This window comes from Sciurus vulgaris, assembly GCF_902686455.1.
Source record: "Sciurus vulgaris genome assembly, chromosome: X".
NCBI classification, from domain to species: domain Eukaryota; kingdom Metazoa; phylum Chordata; class Mammalia; order Rodentia; family Sciuridae; genus Sciurus; species Sciurus vulgaris.
Window position 1 is genome coordinate 43,862,999 of NC_136471.1, and position 23,271 is coordinate 43,886,269.

At 34.7% G+C, this 23,271-nt stretch overlaps 1 protein-coding gene across 2 annotated transcripts in view; it reads right to left on the reverse strand.

Annotated features, from left to right (window-relative positions):
* Positions 1-6,969: 6,969 nt before the first annotated feature.
* Positions 6,970-23,271, reverse strand: part of DNAAF6 (dynein axonemal assembly factor 6) — a 46,022-nt gene continuing 29,720 nt past the window's right edge. Inside the window, exons 7-8 of one of the 2 annotated variants that reach the window (XM_079124972.1) lie at positions 13,858-13,943; positions 6,970-8,858 (exon numbers count right to left, since the gene is read on the reverse strand). In XM_079124972.1, coding sequence (XP_078981098.1) covers positions 8,729-8,858; positions 13,858-13,943 — 216 coding nt within the window. In that variant the 3' untranslated portion in view covers positions 6,970-8,728. The remainder of the gene's footprint in view (positions 8,859-13,857; positions 13,944-23,271) is intronic. The other variant, XM_079124971.1, reaches the window with a different exon arrangement.

The following is a 23,271-nucleotide window of genomic DNA, read 5'->3' on the forward strand; positions in this document are numbered from 1 at the left end:
AGACTTGTTTATTAGCTATGAATTTTTAAAAAAAGATTCTTTGTATTTTTCCATGCATAAGATCTTGTCATCTGTGAATATAATTGGTTTTCCTTTTCAGTGTGGATGCCTTTTATTTCTTTTTCTTGCCTAATTGTCCCAACTAGAACTGCTAGTCAAATACTGAATGGAAGTATAAGAGTGGTCATTCTTGTCTTGTTCCTTAAGTTAACTGTGGGTTTTTCATAGTTGAATTTTATTGGGGTGAGGAAATCCCCTTATTACTAACTTGTTGAGTGTTTTTACCAGGGTTTTTACATTTGTGAAATGCTTTTTCTGTATCTATTGAGATAATCATGTACTCCCCCCTTTATTCTATTAGTATAATGTATTACATTAGTTGATACTCATTTATTGAACCAATCTTCCATTCCTGAGTTAAATCCCAATTGGTCATGGTATATGCTCCTTTTTGCATGTTGCTGGCATGTTGTTGAGGATTTTTGCATGCATGTTTGCAAGGGATATTGACCTACAGTCTTTTCTTGTGCTCTCTCTCTCTCTCTCTCTCTCTCTCTCTGTATATATATATACATATATTATAATCATAATATATTATATATAATATGTAATATATATATTATAATCAGAGTGACTCTGGGTGTGGAACTTTGAAGGAGTTCCAACCACATTTTGTACCCTCCAGTGGTTTCTAGGTTGCTTGTTTTTACGGTGATTGTGGTCCATTGATTTTCAGAACTACTATAGAACAGAGGTTGGTTTAAGAGTGGCAAGAGGGTAAGTTAAAATGCCACAAATCTTGCTACATTTACTCAGATTCAGCCATTTCTTTTGAATAAATATTCCCTGAATTGTTGCAAACTTTTAATTTCCAGAGTTCTGAGAAACTAAATTTTTAGAGTTTTTGCTGATGTTCTCATGGCATTTATGGAAGAACAGATTTTTAGACATTCTTACCCCACCATTTTTACTAATGTCATTCTTACTCCACATTTTAACACTTAAATATTGTCTTGTGTGTTTTCTTTTGTATTCTGGGTGCTACTCATGTCTTCCAACTAATTGTAAATTTTTTTGATAACATAATTCACATAGTGTCTAGCAAAGAAGTTCATTAATCTACCTTATCAGAGTTGTTATTCAGCTCATTATTTATGTTTCTATGTTGAACAGGGTGTATTTGGGAAATAAAAACAGCTGTCATCCACAAATGGATTCCTCGTATGGTGCAATATATGCAGCAGAATTGGAAACACACCATAGGTGAGAATAGGTGAGAATGGCAGAGTTCAGAACTACAAAGGAAGATAAAACAGTGGTGCTAGAATCAAAATCCTGTAACTGCATTTCTTCCCTGCTTGATTTTTAAAATAAACTTTTTATTTGGAAGTAATTTTAGATCCAGAAAAAGTGGCAAAAATTATACAGATATGTCATATTCCCTTCACTCAGCTTACCCTAATGTTAATATCTTGCATAACCATAGTACAATGGTCAAAACTGAGAAATTAACATTGATACAATACTATTAACTAAATTACAGGCTTTATTCAGACTCCTCAACTGACCTTTAAAGTCTAGTCCAGCAAGCATTGAAAAGGAAATTTAGAAAGGAGGATGCAGAGAAGGTTATGTGGGGCCAACAGCATCTAAGCAAGACAGAGCAAAGGGAAATGAAAATTGCATAGCATGCACTGTTGACTGCTTCTTTCTAATTCAGTCTCCCTGGGGTGGGAGTGGGGGTGGTTTTTTGTAATTTGTTTGTTTGTGGAGGGTGACCTTTTGTCAATGGTGGGAGGCTTTTCATATTTGCATATAGTTCCAAGTTAACTTTGGCTTTCCTTTTCCATGAACTCTGTGTTATCCACACAGAAAAGGTTCTAAACAAAAATAATTAGCTTTTACCCTCACTATCCATCCATTGAAGAATATTCACATGGTATATATAAATTAAAAACACAGCTTAGATTGAAAGGTGAAAATGTCTTTTCCTGCATGGGGTAAGAAACAAACAACAAAACATTTAAACAGATTGGCAGGGTAAGGAAAGTTGTTTCCTTTCCAACATCTCTCAAGTTAGATGTTCATAATGAGGCTTCCGAAATTTGGACTGGTATAAATTTAGTGTAAGACCTATCTATGTGGGGGGGATGCATTTTAAAGTCAAATAGAAACATTTAAAAATTATCTTGTCAGGGAAGTTGACTAAAAGTGCATTGCACTCAAATTCCCTTGCTTTATAATATATTACGAATCATATATTACAAATCATCAACTGCTGTTTTAGCAGCAAAATTTATGGATGATTTCATGGTAAAAATAAATGGGAGAATGCAGAGTGTGACAGTGAATGTTTTAAACATATTTTATAATGTTCAAGTCTAGAATTAGGAGGCCAAAAAGTAATTGTCCCAAAATAAATTCCAGATTGATAGAGTTGAAAAGACCTTTAAATTACAATAATAAAAAATGTGAATAACCTAAGAATATGCAACATAAAAATAAAAAAAACCTTCCTATTAAAAATAGTAAGGTGCTGGGGTGCAACTCAGTGGTAGATCACTTGCCTAGCATGTACGTGGTCCTGGTTTCCACCCCTGGTTTCTATCCCCAGCACTGCAAAACAAAACAAAAAAAAATCTACAAACAAAATTAAAAGGCAAAGAACATCCTTGGGGAAATATTTATAAAATATATTACCAATAGCTTACTTAAATATTCTTAATATATATAAGAAGCTTTTATAAATCAATAAGAAAATGTTAAATATTCTAATAGAAAAATGAGAAAGAGACAAGAATAAATAATCCTCAAAATCAAATCATAAATGGCCAATAAATATATGAAAAATTGCTCAACCTCATCAGTATGTCAAGGAACAGAATTTCTAAAAATAATGTTATGTTATTTTTCCTTATTAAATTAGAAATGATGAAAAAGGATTATGATATTCAGAGTTTCTTAAGGTATAAAGAATGCATATCAGTACAAACTTATTGATGATTTGGCTGAATTTATCAAAATATTTTAAAATGTGCATATGTATTTCATCTCTAGGACTTTAACCTAAGGGGAAAAATACAAGATGCAAATGAAGAGACTGTATAATAATGCTCATGACAGTATTCATATAGAAAAATTAGAAATATCCAATCCATGATTATTGGACATTAGAGTTAAGAGTCAGTAAGGGGTGTGTGTGTGTGTTTAGCTAGTTATGTTGCTGGAACAAAATACCAGAGGTAAAGAACATATAAGAAGGAAGAACATATTTCAGCAAATGATTTCAGAGAGTTTCAATGCATAGTCACTTGGCTCCATATACCTCCATTTAATTCACAATCACGCTGAAGAGTATTTGCTAATATGCAAAGATATTTGAAATATGTTAAGAAGACCAGCCATTTCCAGCAATATCGTAAATTAAATTAGCTGAAAATTCCTTTGATACAAACTTCCATAAGTGCAAGATAAAATATACAAAAAGTGTTTTAATTGCAGAGCCACGCCCCCAAGAAATAAAGGAAAACCTGGAGATGCCAGAAATAAGGAAAAAACCCCATGGAAACGACAGTGATAATCTTATAATTGGAAACTGTGTTTGCCTCAAGAAGGAAGTTTCAATTTTCAAAAACCATAGAGACAGAAGATGAGGTCTTGGGCCCAAGGGTCCTTTCATAAAACTGGGTTCCTGGGAGGGCAGTATCCTCTGTAAAAGTTAGGGTATAACAAGAATTTGCATCCTGGAACAGGGAAAAGGAGTCTTACGTGTTTCTGTCTAAGCTCAAGGTGGAAGGATAAAGGTCATCTGATAATAAAGCACAAGCCTGGAACTCATGTAGGTTTTAATCTATGCTACATGCATGGCTGGGAACTATTTTCCTGAGACTTTTAGCAGAAGCAATGGCAAAACTTCTTTGAGGGGATTCTCCCTCAATGTAGACCACAAGATATTTTCAAATAATTTTTAAAAACCCCATTAAAGAAGATATCATAAGAAAAACTATATGAGTACATTATCTACTGTGAATGAGAGTCAGTGGACATAATCATCAGCAAGATTAGGAACCGGAGAATTATTGAAATAAGGAATAATTTTAAGAAAAATTATCCAATATTAAGAGCAAAGAAAGATGTAAATTATAACAAAGAAGCTAAAATTCATGGGGTATAGATTGAAAGGTTCAACCTTTATCAAGAGGAGTTCCAGAAGAAAACTAGAGAAAGTGAGAGAAAGGTAATCTTCCAAGAGACAATGTCTGAGAATTTTCTGGGATTGATAAAAGACTTAAGAAGCACAAATACAAATAAAACAAAAAAAAAAAAATCTCGGCCAAGACATATCATAAACAATTTTCAGAACCCTACCCCCCCCCCCCAAAAAAAAAAAAGAGCAAGCAATCTTTAAAATTACCAGAGAGGAAAAATAGATTACCTACAAAGGAACAACAATGAAACAGATGAGAGACTTTTAAGTTGCAACAATATAGGTCAGAATAGGTAAATAACATCTTCAGAATTCTGAGGGAAAATAACCATTAACCTAGGTTTCTAAACCCAGCTAAATTATTATTCTAGAGTTATGGCAATAAAAACACAGAAATGAACTGAGAGAATCAAGAATTCACAAATTCTTGCTGAAGAAAATGCTAAAGTATATACCTGAAAAATGAAACAGTAAGGTGGAACAACGAATGGTAAACAGATAACAGTAAACGTGGATAAATCTAAACAAGTATAGACTGTAAAAATGATGAGGATGAATAATTTGGAGATATACAAACAAAGCAGGAGAGGTATGGGTGGGTTAAAAGTAAGTCCTCATATTATTTTAAGAGAGAGTACAACTACTGACAAACTTTAGACATTTAAGTTTTTAAAAAAAAGGAACACAACAGAATGTACAGCTTCTAACACTTTAGTTAAGGGGAAATAATAATTTAGAAAATTGACTAATGGGAAAATGCAAGAAAGGAGAAAAAAGTATAGATAAAGCACAAGAAAAGACAACTCCTATGATAATATAAATTAATCCAAATGCACCATTAGTCACAGTAAGTGCAACTGGACTAAAACTTGTGAGCTTAAAAACAATCTTGTGGGAATAGTGGTGCATGCCTGTAATCCCAGCTATTCTGGAGGCTGAGGTGGGATGATTGCAAGTTTCAGGCCAGCCACAGCTATTTGGTGAGGCCCTGTCTCAAAATAAAAAATAAAGGGAGCAATGGGGTGTAGCTCAGTGGTAGAATATCTCTGGTAAGAAAAAAATCGCTTCTAAACACAGAATCTTGGTTGAATTAAAAATCGCAAATTTTGGCTACATGCTGTTCATGTTATCTAAAACATGGAAAGCATGAAAAGTGATGTAATAAGATAACAATTATTATAAGGGACAAAGAATCACAACATACTAATAGAAGGAATAATCTACCAGGAAGATACAGCAATTCTAAATCTCGCTACCTAAAAACACAGTCCCCCAAATTCACAGAATTACAAGGAGAAACTGACATATCTATTATCAGTGGTAAATTATAATATACCTCTCCATGTTGAAAAAGCAGACCAAAAATTAACAAGAATGTAGATGATTTGAACATCAGAATTTAAAAAGTACTTGAACTGACATATACAGAATTCTGTACTTAACAATTATAGAATGTTCATTCTTTTAAAATACTCGTAGATCATTTACCACACTGTTTTACTATAATGCAATAAAATTAGAATTCAGGAACAAATGATAATTGACAATGAATGCACTTGGGAATTTTAAAAAGTAGGTTATAAAACCAGTTTGTGCAACATCATCCCATTTGAGAAAAAGTACCTATGGTATGCACTGGGAAAAACAAACTGGAAATAGCACTAGCTTACAGGTATTTTCTAGTTTTGCTTTATTTTAGAGTTTTTTAATATTGTTAAGGTTTCTGGGTTTAGTGTTATCATCATGAATTTTTTCCTAACTAGAAAAAATTAGGAATAAATTTTACTCAGGAGAACACATGGAATAATAACTTGCCTGAGCTATTGCAATAGTCATCCAATTGCTCTCCTTTTTTCTCATTCTTGCTTCCTAATATATTCTCTTCCTCTAAGCACTGAGAATAAAATTCAGTTCCTAACCTTAGCCTAAAAGAATCTATAAGATACTGCTCCAGCCTAATTTTCCAACCTTACTTACCTCCATTCACATTCCCCCAGGTTCAATCTACTCTAGCCTAGAGTTCTCCATGTTCTTTCCACCATATCTTCCCATTTGCTACTCTTTGTACCAAATAGAAGCCTTTTTACTCTCCTTCCTGCAATGCCATCTTTACCCAATTCCTAGGTATTCTTCTCTTATTAGTTGACGTGTTAAATCCTTAAAGAAGCCTTTTTCTACTCCCCTTTCTCAGACTAGGTTTGGTTTCTTTGGGAGATATTCTCACATAGCCATTCTTTGTCTTCATAACAGTAATAACAACTTGGAAATATATGTTTTTGTGTTTATTTATTTTTTTGTCTCCTCACTAAAACTGCTCCATGAGGGCAGAAACCACATCTGGTTTGCTCATTCCTACAGCCACAGCACCTATCGCTTTGCCAAGCATGTGGCATGGATATTTGTTGAAAGAATGTATAAATGAGTGAGTGAATGAATAAATGAACCCCCATAGCATCTGTTGGAGATTCTGGAACCCAAAAATGAGCCGAGGAAGTTCATGAAGGAGAAGCATATGTAAGCTATGTACAACAGTGCTTTTAATTCACAGTTCTCCTAGTAATGACTCAGATTCACTGAAAAATGCTGACTGTCTTTTCTACATTTGATTTAGTGGACTATTCCTTTTCAAAGGAGAAAAGTTCTATGAATTAGTTCAAAAACAAAATAACAATATAACTACTATAGTTTTTACTTCTAAGGCCAAGGACAGTGAAGTAGAATGATTTCTAGATGGGATAAATTACTGAATCACATTTCATTGTTCTTAAAGTTCTGTTTCATTAAATAATAGATACAGCATGACATAACCAAGAGCCCAATTCAAGTTGGCCTGAATATGCTCTATGTTATCTTCCAGAGACAACTTGTACATGTTCAGTAGGTTTGAGTAATAGTGGTCTTTGTAACTAGGGCCACTGTATAGGAAAAAGAGATACATTTTCCACTGTCTATCTATAAAAGAAAAATATTGGTTAGACTTGCCCCAGAGTATACACTTTAGGTTATAATCTAAAATTCTTAAAATGCTCCCTTTTAAAAAGATGCTAAGGAAACCAAAGTAGGGTTTTTAACATTATTTTGGTTTTATAACATCATGGACATTCACATTCACAACACTAGCTTCCACCCTCAACTCTTGCCCCCACAGAAACAAGTCATGGTGGTAGTTTCAGTGACAAATTCTTTTAGTTTAGTTTTAATCCAATCACTTTTTCTAAAATCTCAGTCTGATCCTTCTATTTAATCAAGTCACAAACTAGATGTTTGATAGTTATTTACATAATTAACTCCAGAAAACATCGTTTTTAGTATTTCTTCCCTTAATAGTTCACATGGAATTGATAAACATATTTTAGTTGTTCATTTCTTTTCAAAAGTTACTCCCAACTAATTCTACAGTGCTATAATGATGTGTAAGTTCTACTCATACCAGTTTAAAAATATAATTTATTCATAAACAATTATGAAACAAACTTATGCAATAATACAAAAAAGACAGGGGACTGCCACAATTCATAAAAATAGGCATGTCCAATTAAGAAGAAAGCTAGGAAATGAGAGAACAGGATCTGTAAATGTGTCATTTTTTAATAATATTCCTTTTAAATGTCAAGGATTTCAGTTGACTAAACAGAAACATAGTATGCCAAAAGGCATGACTGTCAATTATTATTGCAGATAAAGTATTTAATTTTTTGGTGATAGGGATTGAATCCAGGGCCTAGCATATGCTAAGATCATGCTTTGCCACTGAGCTGTACCCTCAAGAAATATTTTAACTTAACTATTCAAGCACTGAAAGCATGATTAGGGAATCCAAATAATACTGTATGCTTAAGAGTATTACTTACTCAAGTAAATATGTGTCTGGTATGATGCTTCAAATTATTTATAATACTTTGTTATCTGTATTTTTTCCACAGTTTTATTGGTGCATTGTAGTTGCACATCATGGTGGGATTTGTTGTTACATATTTGCACATGCACACAATATAACAATATAATTTGGCCAGTATCACTGTTATCTGTATATTACAGAATAATATTGATAGCCTAGACAGAATACTCTAAATCATTTGATCAAATCAATGAAAAAGCAACCAAATGAATTTCTCTGGTGATAATAATGGCCAATTTCTATACAATCAATTATATTGTAGTCTAATTAATTGGCTTAAGTTCTTCAGATTGCTGAACTAAGTGGATCAACTATTTTGCCATCATATTTGTTCTGAAATTGATCATGTAGTAATCTAATCTAATAGTAATCTAATTGGTTAGACTCTAAATATTCTATTCAGTAATCAGTATAAAAATGGAATAGCTCATTAGTATGAGGGAACACTTCCTAACATAGAGTAACAGAAATGACTGTTAATGATCAGAATATCACTAGGATTATATATCAGCCATTTAAAAATTGTCAGAATAATAGGACAATATGGAAAATGTTAACCAAAATTTTCAGTCTTTTAATTTTATCAATGACATTTTACCACCTTTTCTCATATTCATGCAGTTTCAGAAGAAATTAACAAAATCCAACTCTCTTTGCATAGTCATGGTGATTTCAAGTGTCTCAGTCTCCAAAATATAGAATGCTTTAGCACTACTGCATTCCACAGGCTGGGGAAGGGTCACCAACAGCTTCCTAAAAATAAAATATAAAATAAGATAAAAACCTAGAATTAGCCTCTTAAAAATGACATATCACTTTCAATAAGGCAACAGAAAGCAATATATATCACCAGAATATTTGAACCCCACTCCAAAAAAATCCCCAGCAATATTTAGACAGCAAAAATACTGGATCAAAAATATGCCAAGTAACACAGATAGTATACCATTTTTGGCCTTAAAATATTTTTTACTCCTTATCTGTAAAAAAACTGACCTCATGTTGCATTGTATAAACATCATCTCAGGCAATGTTTTTAAGAATAGAAATAGAACCATGTAACTTTAAGTTTGTTGGACAGATCTGTTGCTAGTCATATTTATGTAGAGATGGAATCGTCTGACTGATACAAATCTGAAAATTGGAGTAGTTATATAACACTTCTGCTAACACAGCTTTAGGTTGAGATTCTACTACAGGTGTAGCTTTTGAAAATCAGGCTTCGAGTTATTGTAATATCAGATCAATGAAAGTGCTTTTCTCTGCTTGCTGTTGATTCTTTCAGGTACACATTGACAAAAATTCCCTCTGATACATTGCTGGGTTTATTTTGTGGTTTATGGCTCAGCTGCTGATAGTTGTATGCTTCAGATGCATTGCTGGGATGAGACATCCATAATTCTGTCCTAGTGCTATGAATCTGAATTATGCATGGGGTCAGCACATGCTGGTATCAGAAGAAAATTAAATGCCTAGAACACTTGTTACCTCATATTCTCAGTACAGAAGGCCTGAGTGTCTCTACAAAAGGTGGACAGAAAAGATTTTTTAGACACAAATCTGTAAAGGATTCTGGCATTTTTTAAAGAGGCACTTCTTGGATACTTGAATAGAGAACTAGTATTTCTTCCCTCATTTGCAAAGACCTAAGTTCAGGGGACTGGGCTTATTAAAAGTATTTATTATACATTCCTATGAGAAATCTTGTGTGACTCTTGTTCCATTTCAGACGGGGTACAGTTCCCTCTACCTGAAGTAATTAAATGGCAAAGTATTTTAATGTCACTTGAAATATTTGGCATCTCAAAACAGTAAGTGCACAAAACACTTAGAGTCCATCCTTTAAAGCTATTTAAAATATAGTTTGTACTAGAGTTACATTTGCTTCATCCTATATTCTATACATGATAAAATATTTAGTTTAAAAAGAAGGCAAAGCTTAATATGGTAGCTTCATTGCACTAAAAGATATCTATAAATCAGCTCAAGAAGGAATTCCAATGATAATGTGCACTTCTCTGTCCAGAGAGAAATAAATTCCAAAGAGGCAGTTAGAGGCCATTGGAATGATCCATCTATCCCTGCATTTCTGTCTAGTCCTGAGTAGTATGGCCTCACACACTAAAATTTTGAACTATAGAATCATGAAAGTTGTCAAAGCTCTTAGGAAAATGAAGTATTTTTATCTAGTTTGTTTTACTGTCTAATATCTGTATAGAGATTTATATATAAACAAAATGAAAATTCTACAAATACTTAACTATGTACAATTCATTGAAGGACAACACTGGTGATCCCCTAGTATCTGGCAGACTATAAATGTTGATTGAATTAATAAATAAATGAATGAAAACCAAATATTCAGGTGAGCAACAAATCACATTTTGAATAATTACCAGACAATGGTAGTATAAAATATGAATGAACATTTAAACCCAAACCCAATGCCTTTATATTGATAATATGTTTGCTTTGTAAGTTGTTACACTTTAGGCACTAATCAAATGCTCATCCAGTTTTAATTTGCATTAGAAACTAAGTGCAAAAAATATATGAAAGTGAAAACAAAAAAACTATAGTATAAACTCAACTTTAGAGACTTACATATTGAGATTTATATTAGAGAGTTTAAATTGATGTTACTTGGAAGACATTTAAATAAAGGACAATACTGTTCTGTTCATGAACAACTGAGTTTTTATTTTTATGTAATCAACAAAGTTATTTGGTTTGAATAGCTAGGTTAAAAACAAATGTGGCCTTTTTAAGGTTTCCTATAGGGGACATACTATTTTCAAAGAAATTGCAGATATTCTTGAGCTACAATTCTGCTATTCCATTTAGGAAAAAAAATTATGTATCAGTGTCTTTGAATATCAGTTAATCCTCAATCTAAATTAAAGAGGCACAGCAAAGGCATGAATAATCTAAAGCAGCACTTGACCAAAAATTAGATTAGACATCTTTACAATGTACATTCAAAGTGTTCATTTAGGATATTCTAATAATTCGCTTTAAAAAAACAATGTAACCTCATGTGAAGATGAGGGATGCAGATTCTGGGAAACTACCTAATTTCCTCCATATTTTCTCGTTTACATCTATTCCATGTGGGAAATCTACATGCCAAAATGATCAACTGGAAAAAAAATTAAGAATTCTATAAACTATTATGTTTGGTTGTATAATGCTAAATATCTTGGCTTTATGGATAATGCCAATGTCATTGACTATTGTTTGACTGAAATCACTAGTCAATTCAGTTAAAATAAATTAACTTGTTCTGCCTTATAGATACATGAACAGAAGAATGTTTTCTCTTAAATCTTTCTTGGTAGCCAGGTGTGGTACCGTGTGCACTTGTAGTCCTAGCTACTCTGGAACTGGAGGTGGGAAGATCACTTGAGCCCAGAATTTCAAGACCAGGGATTAAACCCAGGGCCTCACTCATAATAGGCAAGCACTCTACCACTGAGATACATCCCCAGCCCCAACAAAATTTTTCTCAGAGTAAATAAACATATAGTGTTATAGGATGTCAAAGTTAGAAACTAAAGAAAGTATGTATGAATATCAATACACTAAAAAAACCACATTTCTGATAATAAAATTTGGATAAGAGCCTGACATGGTAGTGCATGCTTGTAATCCCAGTGACTAGGGAGGCTGAGGCAGAGGGATCACAAATTCAAAGCCAGCCTCAACAATTTAGTGAGGCCCTAAGCAACTCGGTGAGACCCTGTCTCCAAATAAAAACCAAAAAGGTCTGGGAATGTAGCTCAGTGATAAAGTGCCCCTGGGTTCAATCCCCAATACGAAAAAGAAAAAAAAATGGATAATAGCATAGATGTAAAGGTGCTCAGATATTTAGGAAAAGTGATAAAATACATCTATTTTCTACCATCTATCTTAATTAAGTTTTCTTAAGAGATTGTACCTCTGTGCACTTAGCATTTATTATTAAAGTGCAGTATGTACAGTATTTATCATTTGTGTATATCAGTTATATAATTTAATATATAAGTACAGTATACAAATGACCTGAGCAGCCCACACTCTGTGTGGAAAAGTACCTCTGTGTGAGACTTTCATTTAGTGGGTTTTGATAGATATCTGAAATGACAGCATATCCAGAGCAGCTGCCTAAAGATTGATGGAGACAGTGAGAACTGCTAGGGAAACGGAAATTAACTCCATGGTGGGTAGATATGTGTGTGCTTTTAACAAGCGTGCAAATATAACAGAAGACTGTTCACTTAACCAACTTTCCTTGCAAGGTTGTGTGGAAGAGGAAACGTGTATAAAATACAATACTCCTTGAAGTGAATGGTAAGAATAGTGAATGTAATTTTTTATACCATAAGGCTTTTTTTGGTGAGAAATACTTTTTTGAAATGATGTAAAATAATGAGAAAATATTTGTTGTATATTCTTTTGTGGATCATTTTGGGTTAAATGCATCTATTATAGCAATCAAGATTAAGCTATGTATGTACATTAGATTGTTTGAATATAGTAGTCTTCCATAGGAGAGGTCTCCTTTTTATCTTCTTAAATCCCTAAGTTCAACAAAGGAGAACTATAGGTACTGATAATGGAAGAATGAGAATGTGCCAATAACTGGCTATTCCTCAAACTCTGAAATGTTCATGAATTACAGAGAAAGGACTACTGCAGGTAACCAATGTGTGCTTACTACTTTATACATCGAGATGAAGAGTGAATAAAACTGACAAATTTAGCTATTTTATCTAACACATACCAGGTTCCATCAATTCCCTTTTTAAAGAGTTAGTTTTGAGACAGTACTGATTTATCCATTCTTCATGAAAAACACTTTATATCAGAATTTTACTATTTGTATTATTTTGGCAACATGATTTATATCTCTAATAAATAACAATCCTGTAATAACAAGACTATGTTTGACAATATAAAAACATTTTTTATATTTTTAGTTGTAGATGGACACCATATATTTATTTTACTGTTATTTTTATGTGGCCCTGAGAATCAAACCCAGTGCCTCATCCACTAGGGACAAGTACTCTACCACTGAGCTACAACCTGAAAACATTCAACAGAATTATTCTTCATCTATATTATTTTAAAATGTGTTCAAGCAATCTGAGGATCTAGTAATAAATTTGTTGTTAGAATTTTTGTTTTTAAGTAACTAATGACAAGACTTTTATTGATTTTCTTTAGATGAACATAATCAAGTTTTAGCTTGTAGCTCCACAACATCAGAAAAGTTAAAAGCTACTCTTTCTCTTATGCCATCACTATACAAAAAAAAAAATCATATATAAGACTTAAAACTTGGGCTGGGGTTGTGGTTTAGTGGTAGATCACTTGCCTAGCATATGTGAGGAACTGGGTTTGAGTCTCAGCACCACATATAAATAAAGGTCCATCAACAACTAAAAAAAATATTTAAAAAAGACTTAAAACTTAAGGGATTTTCACTTCTAGCTATTTTTTCTGACAGATAAACTATCTGAATGTTAAGGATTATATTTTCATGGTATCAATCCCTCCAAATATATAAATGCAAAGTGGAAAAAAATCTAAGTATTTCCAAACATGTGTATTTATACTATGTAGGTCAAGCATCTGAATAATTAACTGAAATTTCTCTGTTCTTAGGACTTTAGGGGGTGAGGCATAATAACTGTGTACACTCTCTAAAAGATTATTTACTACTAAAGACTCATTAATATTACAATATATTATTCTAAGTTTTACTCACTTATTAGGAGTCCGAAGATCAATGATCATTTCCTGGATATCAATTTTAATTTCAGAAGGGTTTGTATTGGGCAGTTTAATTTTAACCTGAGAAAAAATGAGAAGAAAAATACTGTTATCTTAGAGAGCACTTAATTTGAAAAGTGTAATTATATATGAACAAGGGAAAACTAATATGTATTAAGTGCCAACTATATGCCATGTATGCCTTCTGCTTATATCAATCTTGAGAAGCAAGGATTCTTAGCTCCATTTTACAGATGGAGAAACAGAAAGGTTTAGTGAGTTACTCAAGGGCAACTGTCTGTAATTTGACTAAGGTTTATCTGACTCCAAAGTTATACAGAAACAGTGAGGTTACTTGCCTGTAACCTTCATTGTCTAAAGCGCACTGCCAGAGTTCTTGGGGACCTTTGACCACCTTTATATCAGTGGGTAATTTGTATTAAAAAAATGTCATGTTATTTGTGGGCTAGTGATGCATCTTGTAGTCTCCTGGTAAAAAACTCACATACCAAATTTCCTAGGGAGGTGTAGGAATCCAGAAATGTTGTTAACATAACAAAGAGAAACAATAGTATGGCCTCCACCTCCCAAAAAGGACTACTTTCTGGTTTAGTTAGATTCCACTTACAAATGTCTCATCTGAATTAGCACAAGGTCCAGCAATTTCACTCCTGGTTAAATATACCTGAGAGCATTGCAAACAAGTGCTCAAACAAAAACATGTACATAAAGTTTTTGTTCATAGCAACACTATTTGCAATAGGCGAAAGATAGAAACAACCCAAATATGTATCAACCAGTGAATGGATAAATAAAAGTAGTCTATCCAAACAATGGAATATTATTCAGTCATAAAAGGAATAAAGTTCTCTTATATTGATGAACCCTAAAAACATGCTAAATGAAATAAGTCAGACATAAAAGACATGTTTTTAAGATTCTATTTGTATGAAATGTCCAGAATAGGCAAACCCAAAGAAACAAAAAGTAGATTGGAGGACCAGGAACTGGAAAAATGAAGAAAAGGGGAGTGTGAGGTTTCCTTCTGAGTTTAAGAAAATGTTCTGGAATTAGATATTGGCAATGGTCGAACAACATTGTGAATGTACTAAATGTCAGTAATGGTCACTGTGTATTTTACTACCAAAATCTCATCTCTAATTTACATTCATTCTCTTTTTGATGGATTTTTTTCTTTCTCTCTGACATGGCATAAGGTTTCTGTAACAGTGAAACAAAGAAAAATGCAATCTAAGCTTCAGGTAAATCAAGAAGCCTTGTCTAAAATAAGCTAGACATGAAATCTTGAGTGTTTGGAGATTTCATGGCTAGAATGACCAGAATGAAAGTAGCAAGTTATGAGGGAAATACATATCAACTAATTAATGGGACAAATTGGAATTCCTTATAAAAAGCTCAAGGTAGGCACAACATTTTTGTAGTACCATGTATATGGACCAAAATATTCTTGTGAGTTTTATGCTATCTTATTAAATCTGTATTCAAATAAAACTTTGCATATAGAACTCTAGAGGTGCTACTATCTAAATATTTCATGTCATTAATATTTTTATTAAACAAATAATTATTTTCTAATATATTTCAAAAATTCACAACTTCATATTTGGAAATGCTTTAAGTAAAGGAAACAGAACATTTCTCAAAAGGTAGTTAGACATGCTCTGACTCAAAGTAAATGATTATTCTATTGTACAAAAATGTCCCACTTTTACTGTATTACATTCAGGTTGGAGAGTCAAAGAACATCTCATGTTGACTCATATCACTTGGATCAAGGGATACAAATATTTGCTTCTTTACTCTGAAATGTTTACATCTTTCGAGGTAAAATATTATTTCCCCAGGGTTGAAATGACAATTGAGGAAGGAAATGAATTATGATTTACATGAAATTTAGGTACAGATTTTAGGGAGAACTTCAAAGTGGTACTTAAAGTCTTTTGTGGTTCTAGTGAAGAGTAATTCAGAAACAACTCACTAATTTTCCCTTAAGGAAATTAAAATTGCATACTAAAATGGTTTCAGAGAAGAAACAAGAAAAGGAACAGATTAGGTGGAATGGTGCACATTATTTCCTAATTCCATTAGGAATCTTAACAGAAAAACCCCTGATGAAACATAAGTCAGATTTCCTTGTAATTCATACTTTCAGTGAATTCATGGGAAATAGACATGACTATTAACTGACGTCTGATTGTGTCCAAAACCTTACTTGTTTTACTAACTTGTATCTACTAACACTAGTAAATACAGGATGTCATTGATCAAACAAATTCATTTCAAAGAAATATTCAAACAAATATTCAAACAAATTCATTTCAAAGAAATATTTTAATAAGTAAATTTAAAAAACTGCTAAAATTTTCATGGGGAAACTTTCAACTTTTTGGGGAGCTCCACCTTTGCAGTCAGACTTGGGTTTGAATTCTGTCACTTACTAGCTATTTACTGTCTACTACTCATCTATTATTGTATAACCAAATACCCCCAAATTTGTGGTAAAAACAACAACAAATAGTTATCATTTCACACAATTTCAGTAGATCAGGAACTTGGGAGTGCCTTAGCTTAGTGGTTCTGGCTTAGGGTCTTTCATGAATTTGTAGTAAATATATTGGCTGGGGTTGTAGAAATATGAAGGTTTCACTGAGCCCAGAGGATCTGCATCTAAGACAGCTCATTCACATGCCTGTTGGCAGGAGAGTTCAGCTCTTTATTGCATGGATTTCTTCATAGGGTTGCTTGAGTGTCTTATGGCTCAACAGCTATATTCTCCCCAGAATGAATAATCCAAAGGTCAAAGCAGTAATAATGCCCTTTAAAATCCAACCTAAGAAATTACACTCTTTCATTTTTGTAGTATCTTGTTGGTTATTCAGGTCAGCCCTATTCAATATGGAAGGGGACTGTACAGAGGGAAGAATATCAGGAGTGAAACTGTTTATAAATAACTTTAGTCCAAACATCTGCCTTCTAGTCTGGTAAGAGAAAATTAACAGGAACAGTGTTCACTAATTAAAGGTTTATGAGATCCTCTCTTTCCACTTTCACCTTCTCTCAGGCAAGTATGAAAAAAACTATTCAGTATTTTTACTCTCGAGGAATTCACTTTAAGGGTTTCCTGGAAAGAGGCAGAAGTAGGTCAAAGTGCTCACAAAATATTTCCATAAGCATTCATTTATTATCCTATATGTTTTGTAATAGAGCTGGCCCATTAAATCAGTCTTTGGTGGGGTCATTATTGTGGGATTATCATTTTGAGTTTTAAATCTCTTATTTCTTTTCTTGTTCTTATGAGAGATTTATGTGACAAGATGATTCCTGAAAGATTATCTTTCTATAACCTGTAAGTGATTAACAAAGGCTCCTGAGCTCCTCAGATAAGTATATTTGATCTTATTACAAGATGTTTGAAAATTGACATGAGAAGTCCAAATAGCAGGTATTCTGTGGAGTTCATTTGTTCTAGGTTTTCTCTTGAACTGTCATTTTGTCAGTACCAGAAGAAAAAAAAAATTAAATACCTCATATGTTACTTGGCCAGTCTAAGCTATTTATTGAAATTAAAGTGAAACTTAAATATATACAGAAAGTTTTGGGTTAATACTTTGGAAGATATCCTAAATTAATATATGGGTTATAGATATTTCTAAAATATTTCTGTTTGATAGAAATACATAAATAACTGTCAAAACATTTGGTTCTTAGGAAAGAAGTTAAGACCACCTGAGTTTCCGTTTGAAACTAAACATTAGAAAGTCCAGATTAACAGAAAATAATTGGGTAGTTTCATTCTGAATTGTTTCAGTTATTTAATTTACCATCATTTAGCTATGGAAACACACATGAAATATTTTTTAGTGCAGCCATGCTAAATATAAAAATTATCATGAGCAGTAAAAACCTGTAGAACCCCCCAAAAAGTGGTAGATCCCTACCTTGAAGTTATATGAATATCTGCCTCCATATAACAAAAATATCGAAGTGTGTATTCTCTAAAACTAGGACACAAAACCATTAGATTTTCTTTTTAAATTAATGGATACATTTTCTATAATCTTACCATTTTTAAACATTCCAGTACTATATCCTCATGACTGTCTTTTTAAAAAAATAGATCCTGGAAGCATGACTCCACTCTTATTTCAGGAGTCAAGTAAGCTTCCTGCTCATTCTGGACTTTTATCTACTAACACTAGTAGCAGTAGTAGTAACACATTTCATCCACAGGTCTCCTTACCTCCACTGGCATTCACCATACCTCAAACACTCATAATCTCGATACCACTATGTGCCTTGAGATCATTAGAACTAAATTCATTATGCATGTATTTCTATTTTCTATTTGTTAGTAACCACAGAAAGTCTCAGATTTCCAAGTCACTTCATATCACCTAATAATTACCATATGGATCTTAATATCTCCTATTTTGTCTCATTTTCTACCCCTCATCAACCCCTGAAACTCTTCCATTAGGTCCCCTGTAACATGAAGTACATCATCCCTTATTGTTTATCTCTTTGAAGTTTTTCTTTTCTTTTTTTTTCTTTTGTGGTGCCAGGGATTGAACTCAGGGCCTCACATGTGCTAGGCAAGTGCTTATACCACTGAGCCACAACCCCAGTCCTGAATATTTTCTTAAACAGTTTTAGTTCAGCTGAAATCTGGATCTTCCCTAATGACACTGCTTTCCCTAGTCTTCTCAGATGTTGCCTGTTTCATTCCTCCAACCTCCCTATAACACTGCTTGTCCCTTCCCTTTCATTTAAAGAAATCTCATGTCCTTTATCATGCTAAGTGAAAAAGTCATATACAAAAAGAAAAATACTGTGATGATTCCTTTAATATGTGGACTCTTTTTTAAAAAAAGGGCTAATACACAGAAATAATGGCAGTTATCAGAGGTGGGAGAATGGGAGATGCAGGTCAGAGGTAAAAAGTTTTGGTTATGCAGGATGAATAAATCTGGAAATCTAAAGAACAGCATGAGTACTACAGTTAACAATATTATACTGTATACTGTAAACTTTCTAAGAGAGTAGATTTTAGGTTCTTTTACCATACACATACACATGCATTCCAGATGTGTTATGGTTTAGATATATGTCTCCTAAAAGCTCATGTGCAAGACAAAGACAAGGCAAGGTTTAGAGGTGAGATGAGTAGGTTATGACTGTCTTACCCCAAACAGTGAATTGATCACCTAATTGGGACTAACTGAAAGGTAACTTCAGGCAGGTAGGTTATGGCTAGAGAAGGTGGGTCCCTAGGGATGTGCCTTTGGGGATATATATTTTGTCTTTTTGAACAGAGCTCTCTGTGCTTCCTATGTGATATCTTGAGATGCTTTCCTCTACCACATTCTTTGCCATGATGTTCTGCTTCACTTTGGGCCCAGAGCAACCCAGTCAGCCATCCATGGATTAAGACATTTGAAAACATGAGCCCCAAAATAAACATTTCCTCCTCTAATTTTCTTGTCAGGTCTTTGGTCACAACAGTGAAAAGCTGACTTAAACAAGGTGGAATGAACAACAAGGAATCAGGAAATAAAGGATCAGAAACAAGGCCAGGGTAAGTAGAATATAATCAACAATGAAGAAAATGTGACATCATATGAAATTAAAAGTAGGTAAACATGAGCTCATTTAGGATGTCATAGCTTAAGATAAGGACTTTGGATTTTATTCTAATTGCAATAGGAAGCCATTAAGGGTTTTGAGCAAAGAAGCAACATGAACTGATTTACTTTGAAAGACGATCTCTGAAATTCCATCTCACTCCAGTCAGAATGGTAATTATGAAGAATACAAGTAACAATAAATGTTGGTGAGGATATGGGGAGAAAGGTACTCTCATACATTTTTGGTGGAACTGCAAATTGGTGCAACCACTATGGAAAGCAGTATGGAGATTCCTTGGAAAACTTGGAATGTAATCACTATTTGACCCAACTATTGCACTCCTTGATCTATACCCAAAGGACTTAAAAACAGCATACTATGGTGGCACAGCCACGTCAATGTACAGAACCAACCTAGATGCTCTTTGACAGATGGATGAATAAAGAAAATGTGGTATATATACACAATGGAATATTACTCATCCATAAGGAAGAATGCAATTATGGAATTTGCTGGTAAATGGATGGAACTGGAGAATATCATGCTAAATGAAATAGACCAGACTCAGAAAGTCAAGGATCAAATATTCTCTCTGATGTGTGGTAACCCAAAACAAGGGAGGGGAATAATAGAAATCCATTGGATAAGACAAAGGGAAATGAAGGGAAGGGAGGCAGAAGGGCATAGGAAAGACAGTAGACTTAACCAGATATAACTTTCTTAGCTTTGTATTTGAATCATGACCAGGGTAACCATGCATTGTGTACAACCAAAAGAATGGGATCCTAAATAGAATAAGTTATACCCTATGTATGTACAATTTGCCAAAATACATTCTGCTGTCATGTATAACTAAAAAGAACAAATAAATTTTTTTAAAAAAGAAAGATGATCTTAGGCTTTTTGGAAAGGCTGAATCAGTAAAAGACTTAAAGCAGGGAGATGAGATGAGTCAAGAGAGAACCATCTCCTGAGATTCATGCCCAGGTGAGACATGATGGTGGTTTATAACATGAAAGCAGTTGTAGTTGTAATGAAAACCAGATGAATTTATAATATATTTTGAATGTAGAGCAAGTAAGGTTTGCTGATGTATTGAATATGAGGTATTAAGGAAAAAGGAATGAAGGGTGATTTTGATTTTTAGCTTGAGCAACTGGGTGAATGTTATTGCCTTAAGGATGATAAATGGGAAAGAGGTTTGAGGAAAACAATTGAGTTCTGTTTCAGGCATGTTAAGTTTGAATTGCCTATTAAACAAGTGGGAGATGCTAAGTGAGCACTTGAGGGATAAACTCTTTAAAGCTATGGGACTAGATGGAAGAGAACAGATAAAGAAAAAATGATGCAGTTCAGGGCTGGGGATATAATTCAGCAGCAGAATGCTCGCCTACCATGTTCAGGGCCCTGTGTTCCATCCCCAGCACTGCCCACTGCCAGAGAGGGTGGGGGAGAGAGAAGGAGAGAGAGAACGTGCATGCATGAAAGTACACAAGCACCAAAGGTCAAAGCTTAAGAAAACTGTAGACAAAAGAGGAAGAGGCAGTGATTTCGGAGCAAAGGAGGGGAGGATTTCCCAGTGATTTTGGAAGAAAATCAGGAGTAGGATCATTAAAGAGAAAGCTGTGTTTCAAGAAGGAGGAAATAGTCAAGGTGGAATCCTGCTGAATGGACAATCTCATACTCTTTTTCTAATCAGTGTTTCTAAATCAGAGAGAAGCAATATTGGTGTTATTGTATAGGACAATTCTTCACTTTTCAAGCCTGCCCATTTTGTGGCAGGGTTTAAAGCATCCCTGGCCCCTGAGTACTAAATGACAATAATATTCTGTAATCATTGTGACAACTGAAAATGCATTCACCCTTTTCTAAAAGTCCCCTAAGGGCTCATACCATGACTAATTTTTTTTTACTGTTTGATCATTAGCTATAGTGATGTACAGCAGGAACTAAATAAATATTACATGAATGAATCTTTGTTATCAACTGAAAAGCATACTTAAAACTCCTATCCTAAAAAAATCCCTAAATTGTGCCTCGTCCTCAATACTTTTCTCTTTTCCTACACTGGTAAACTTCTTCAAAAGACAATCTGTATTTGCTGCCTTCCCTTCTTCACTTCCTCTTCATTTCCCAACTTTCAATCCACCATTAGCCATGACACTGAAGTTCCTTCTCTTCCACCCATCACTGAACACTTAATTGACAAATCTAGAAGTTCCTTCCATATCCCAATCCTGTTCTACTTCTATTGCAGCACTAGACACTATTATGGTTTCCTTCCCACCTCTGAGAATCCTTCTCAGTTCCTCTTCCTTTTTTTACTTTTAAATTTATTTTTAAACTGATATATAAACCCATAAAAATTACACATAACATTGGGGTACCATGTGATATTTCAATTCATGTATATATTGATTAATATTTAAATCAGATTAGACATATCTATTTCCTCAAACATTCATCTGTTTGGTGAAAAAATTCAAAATCATTTCTTCCAGCTTTTTGAGATATACAGAACATTACTGTTAACTATAGTCACCCCACTGTATCATCACACACAAAAACCTCTCACTCTTATCTAACTATAATTTAGACCCACTCATTCCTTCCCCACCTCAAATGTCTCCAAATGCTGGTAACCACCATTCTACTCTCAACTTGAACAACATTAGCTTTTTTATGTCCCATGAATCCTCCTTTGTTCATCCATCAAATATTGGTATTTTCTAAGGTCAGTCTATGAAACCTCTTGCATTGAATTAAAAAGTTTCTGCCAATTTCAGATCAATGATTCTGGACCATGTACTTTAGATATTTTGATGAAACACCCTCAAAATGACATCATCAAAATGTAAAATTACTGGAGGATTCAAGATGGCGGACTAGAGGGTGACTGCATCTCCCGTCACTCCAGAACCCAGGATTCAAGAAGGGGAGGCATTGAGAGACTTGGACCAATATAGAGCCGCGGGATGAGTCTCTCCCACCAGGTGAAGCTCGGCCCGGGCGGCAGGCCCGGACAGGGGCAGCTTCTCAGAGCAGGGCAGGGCAGCTAGAGTCTTCCCCATGCAGCCCTGCTTTCTCCGGCAGCAGGTTCCATCCACAGCAGCTTCTAGGAGGAGGCCTGCACAGTGAGAGCTTTTCCACACAGAACCAACCCCAAATCCTGAACCCAGCAGTGGGCCCCGGCCCGTAGGCAGCTTCTCAGAGCAGGACAGGGCAGCCAGAGACTTCCCCAAGCAGCCCTGCTCCCTCCAGCGGCAGGCTCGATCCATAGCCAGCTTCTGGGAGCAGACCCGCCTAGTGAGAGCTTTTCCGCACAGAGCCAACCCCAAGCCCCGGACCCAGCGGCAGGCCCTGACCTGCAGGCTGCTTCGAGGACCAGGGCAGGGCAGCCAGAGATTTCCCCAAGCATTCCTGCTCCCCGGCAGCACACAGGGTCCACAGCCAGCTTCTTGGAGCAGGCCCACCCAGTAAGAGCTTTTCTGCACAGAGCCAACCCCAAGCCCTAAACCCAGCAGCGGGCCCTGGCCCACAGGTGACTTCTGGGACCAAGGCAGGACAGGGAGAGGCTTTCCCCGAACAGCCTGGCTCCCTCAGGCGGGGGCAGGCCCTGTCTATAGCCAGCTTCTAGAAGTAGGACCGCCCAGTGAGAGGATTTCCACGCAGAACCAGCCCCCAGACCTGGACCCAGTAGCGGGCTAAGGGCAGCTTTCTTCGGAAGCACTGCATTATCAAGTTCCTCCAATTATTGGGATTG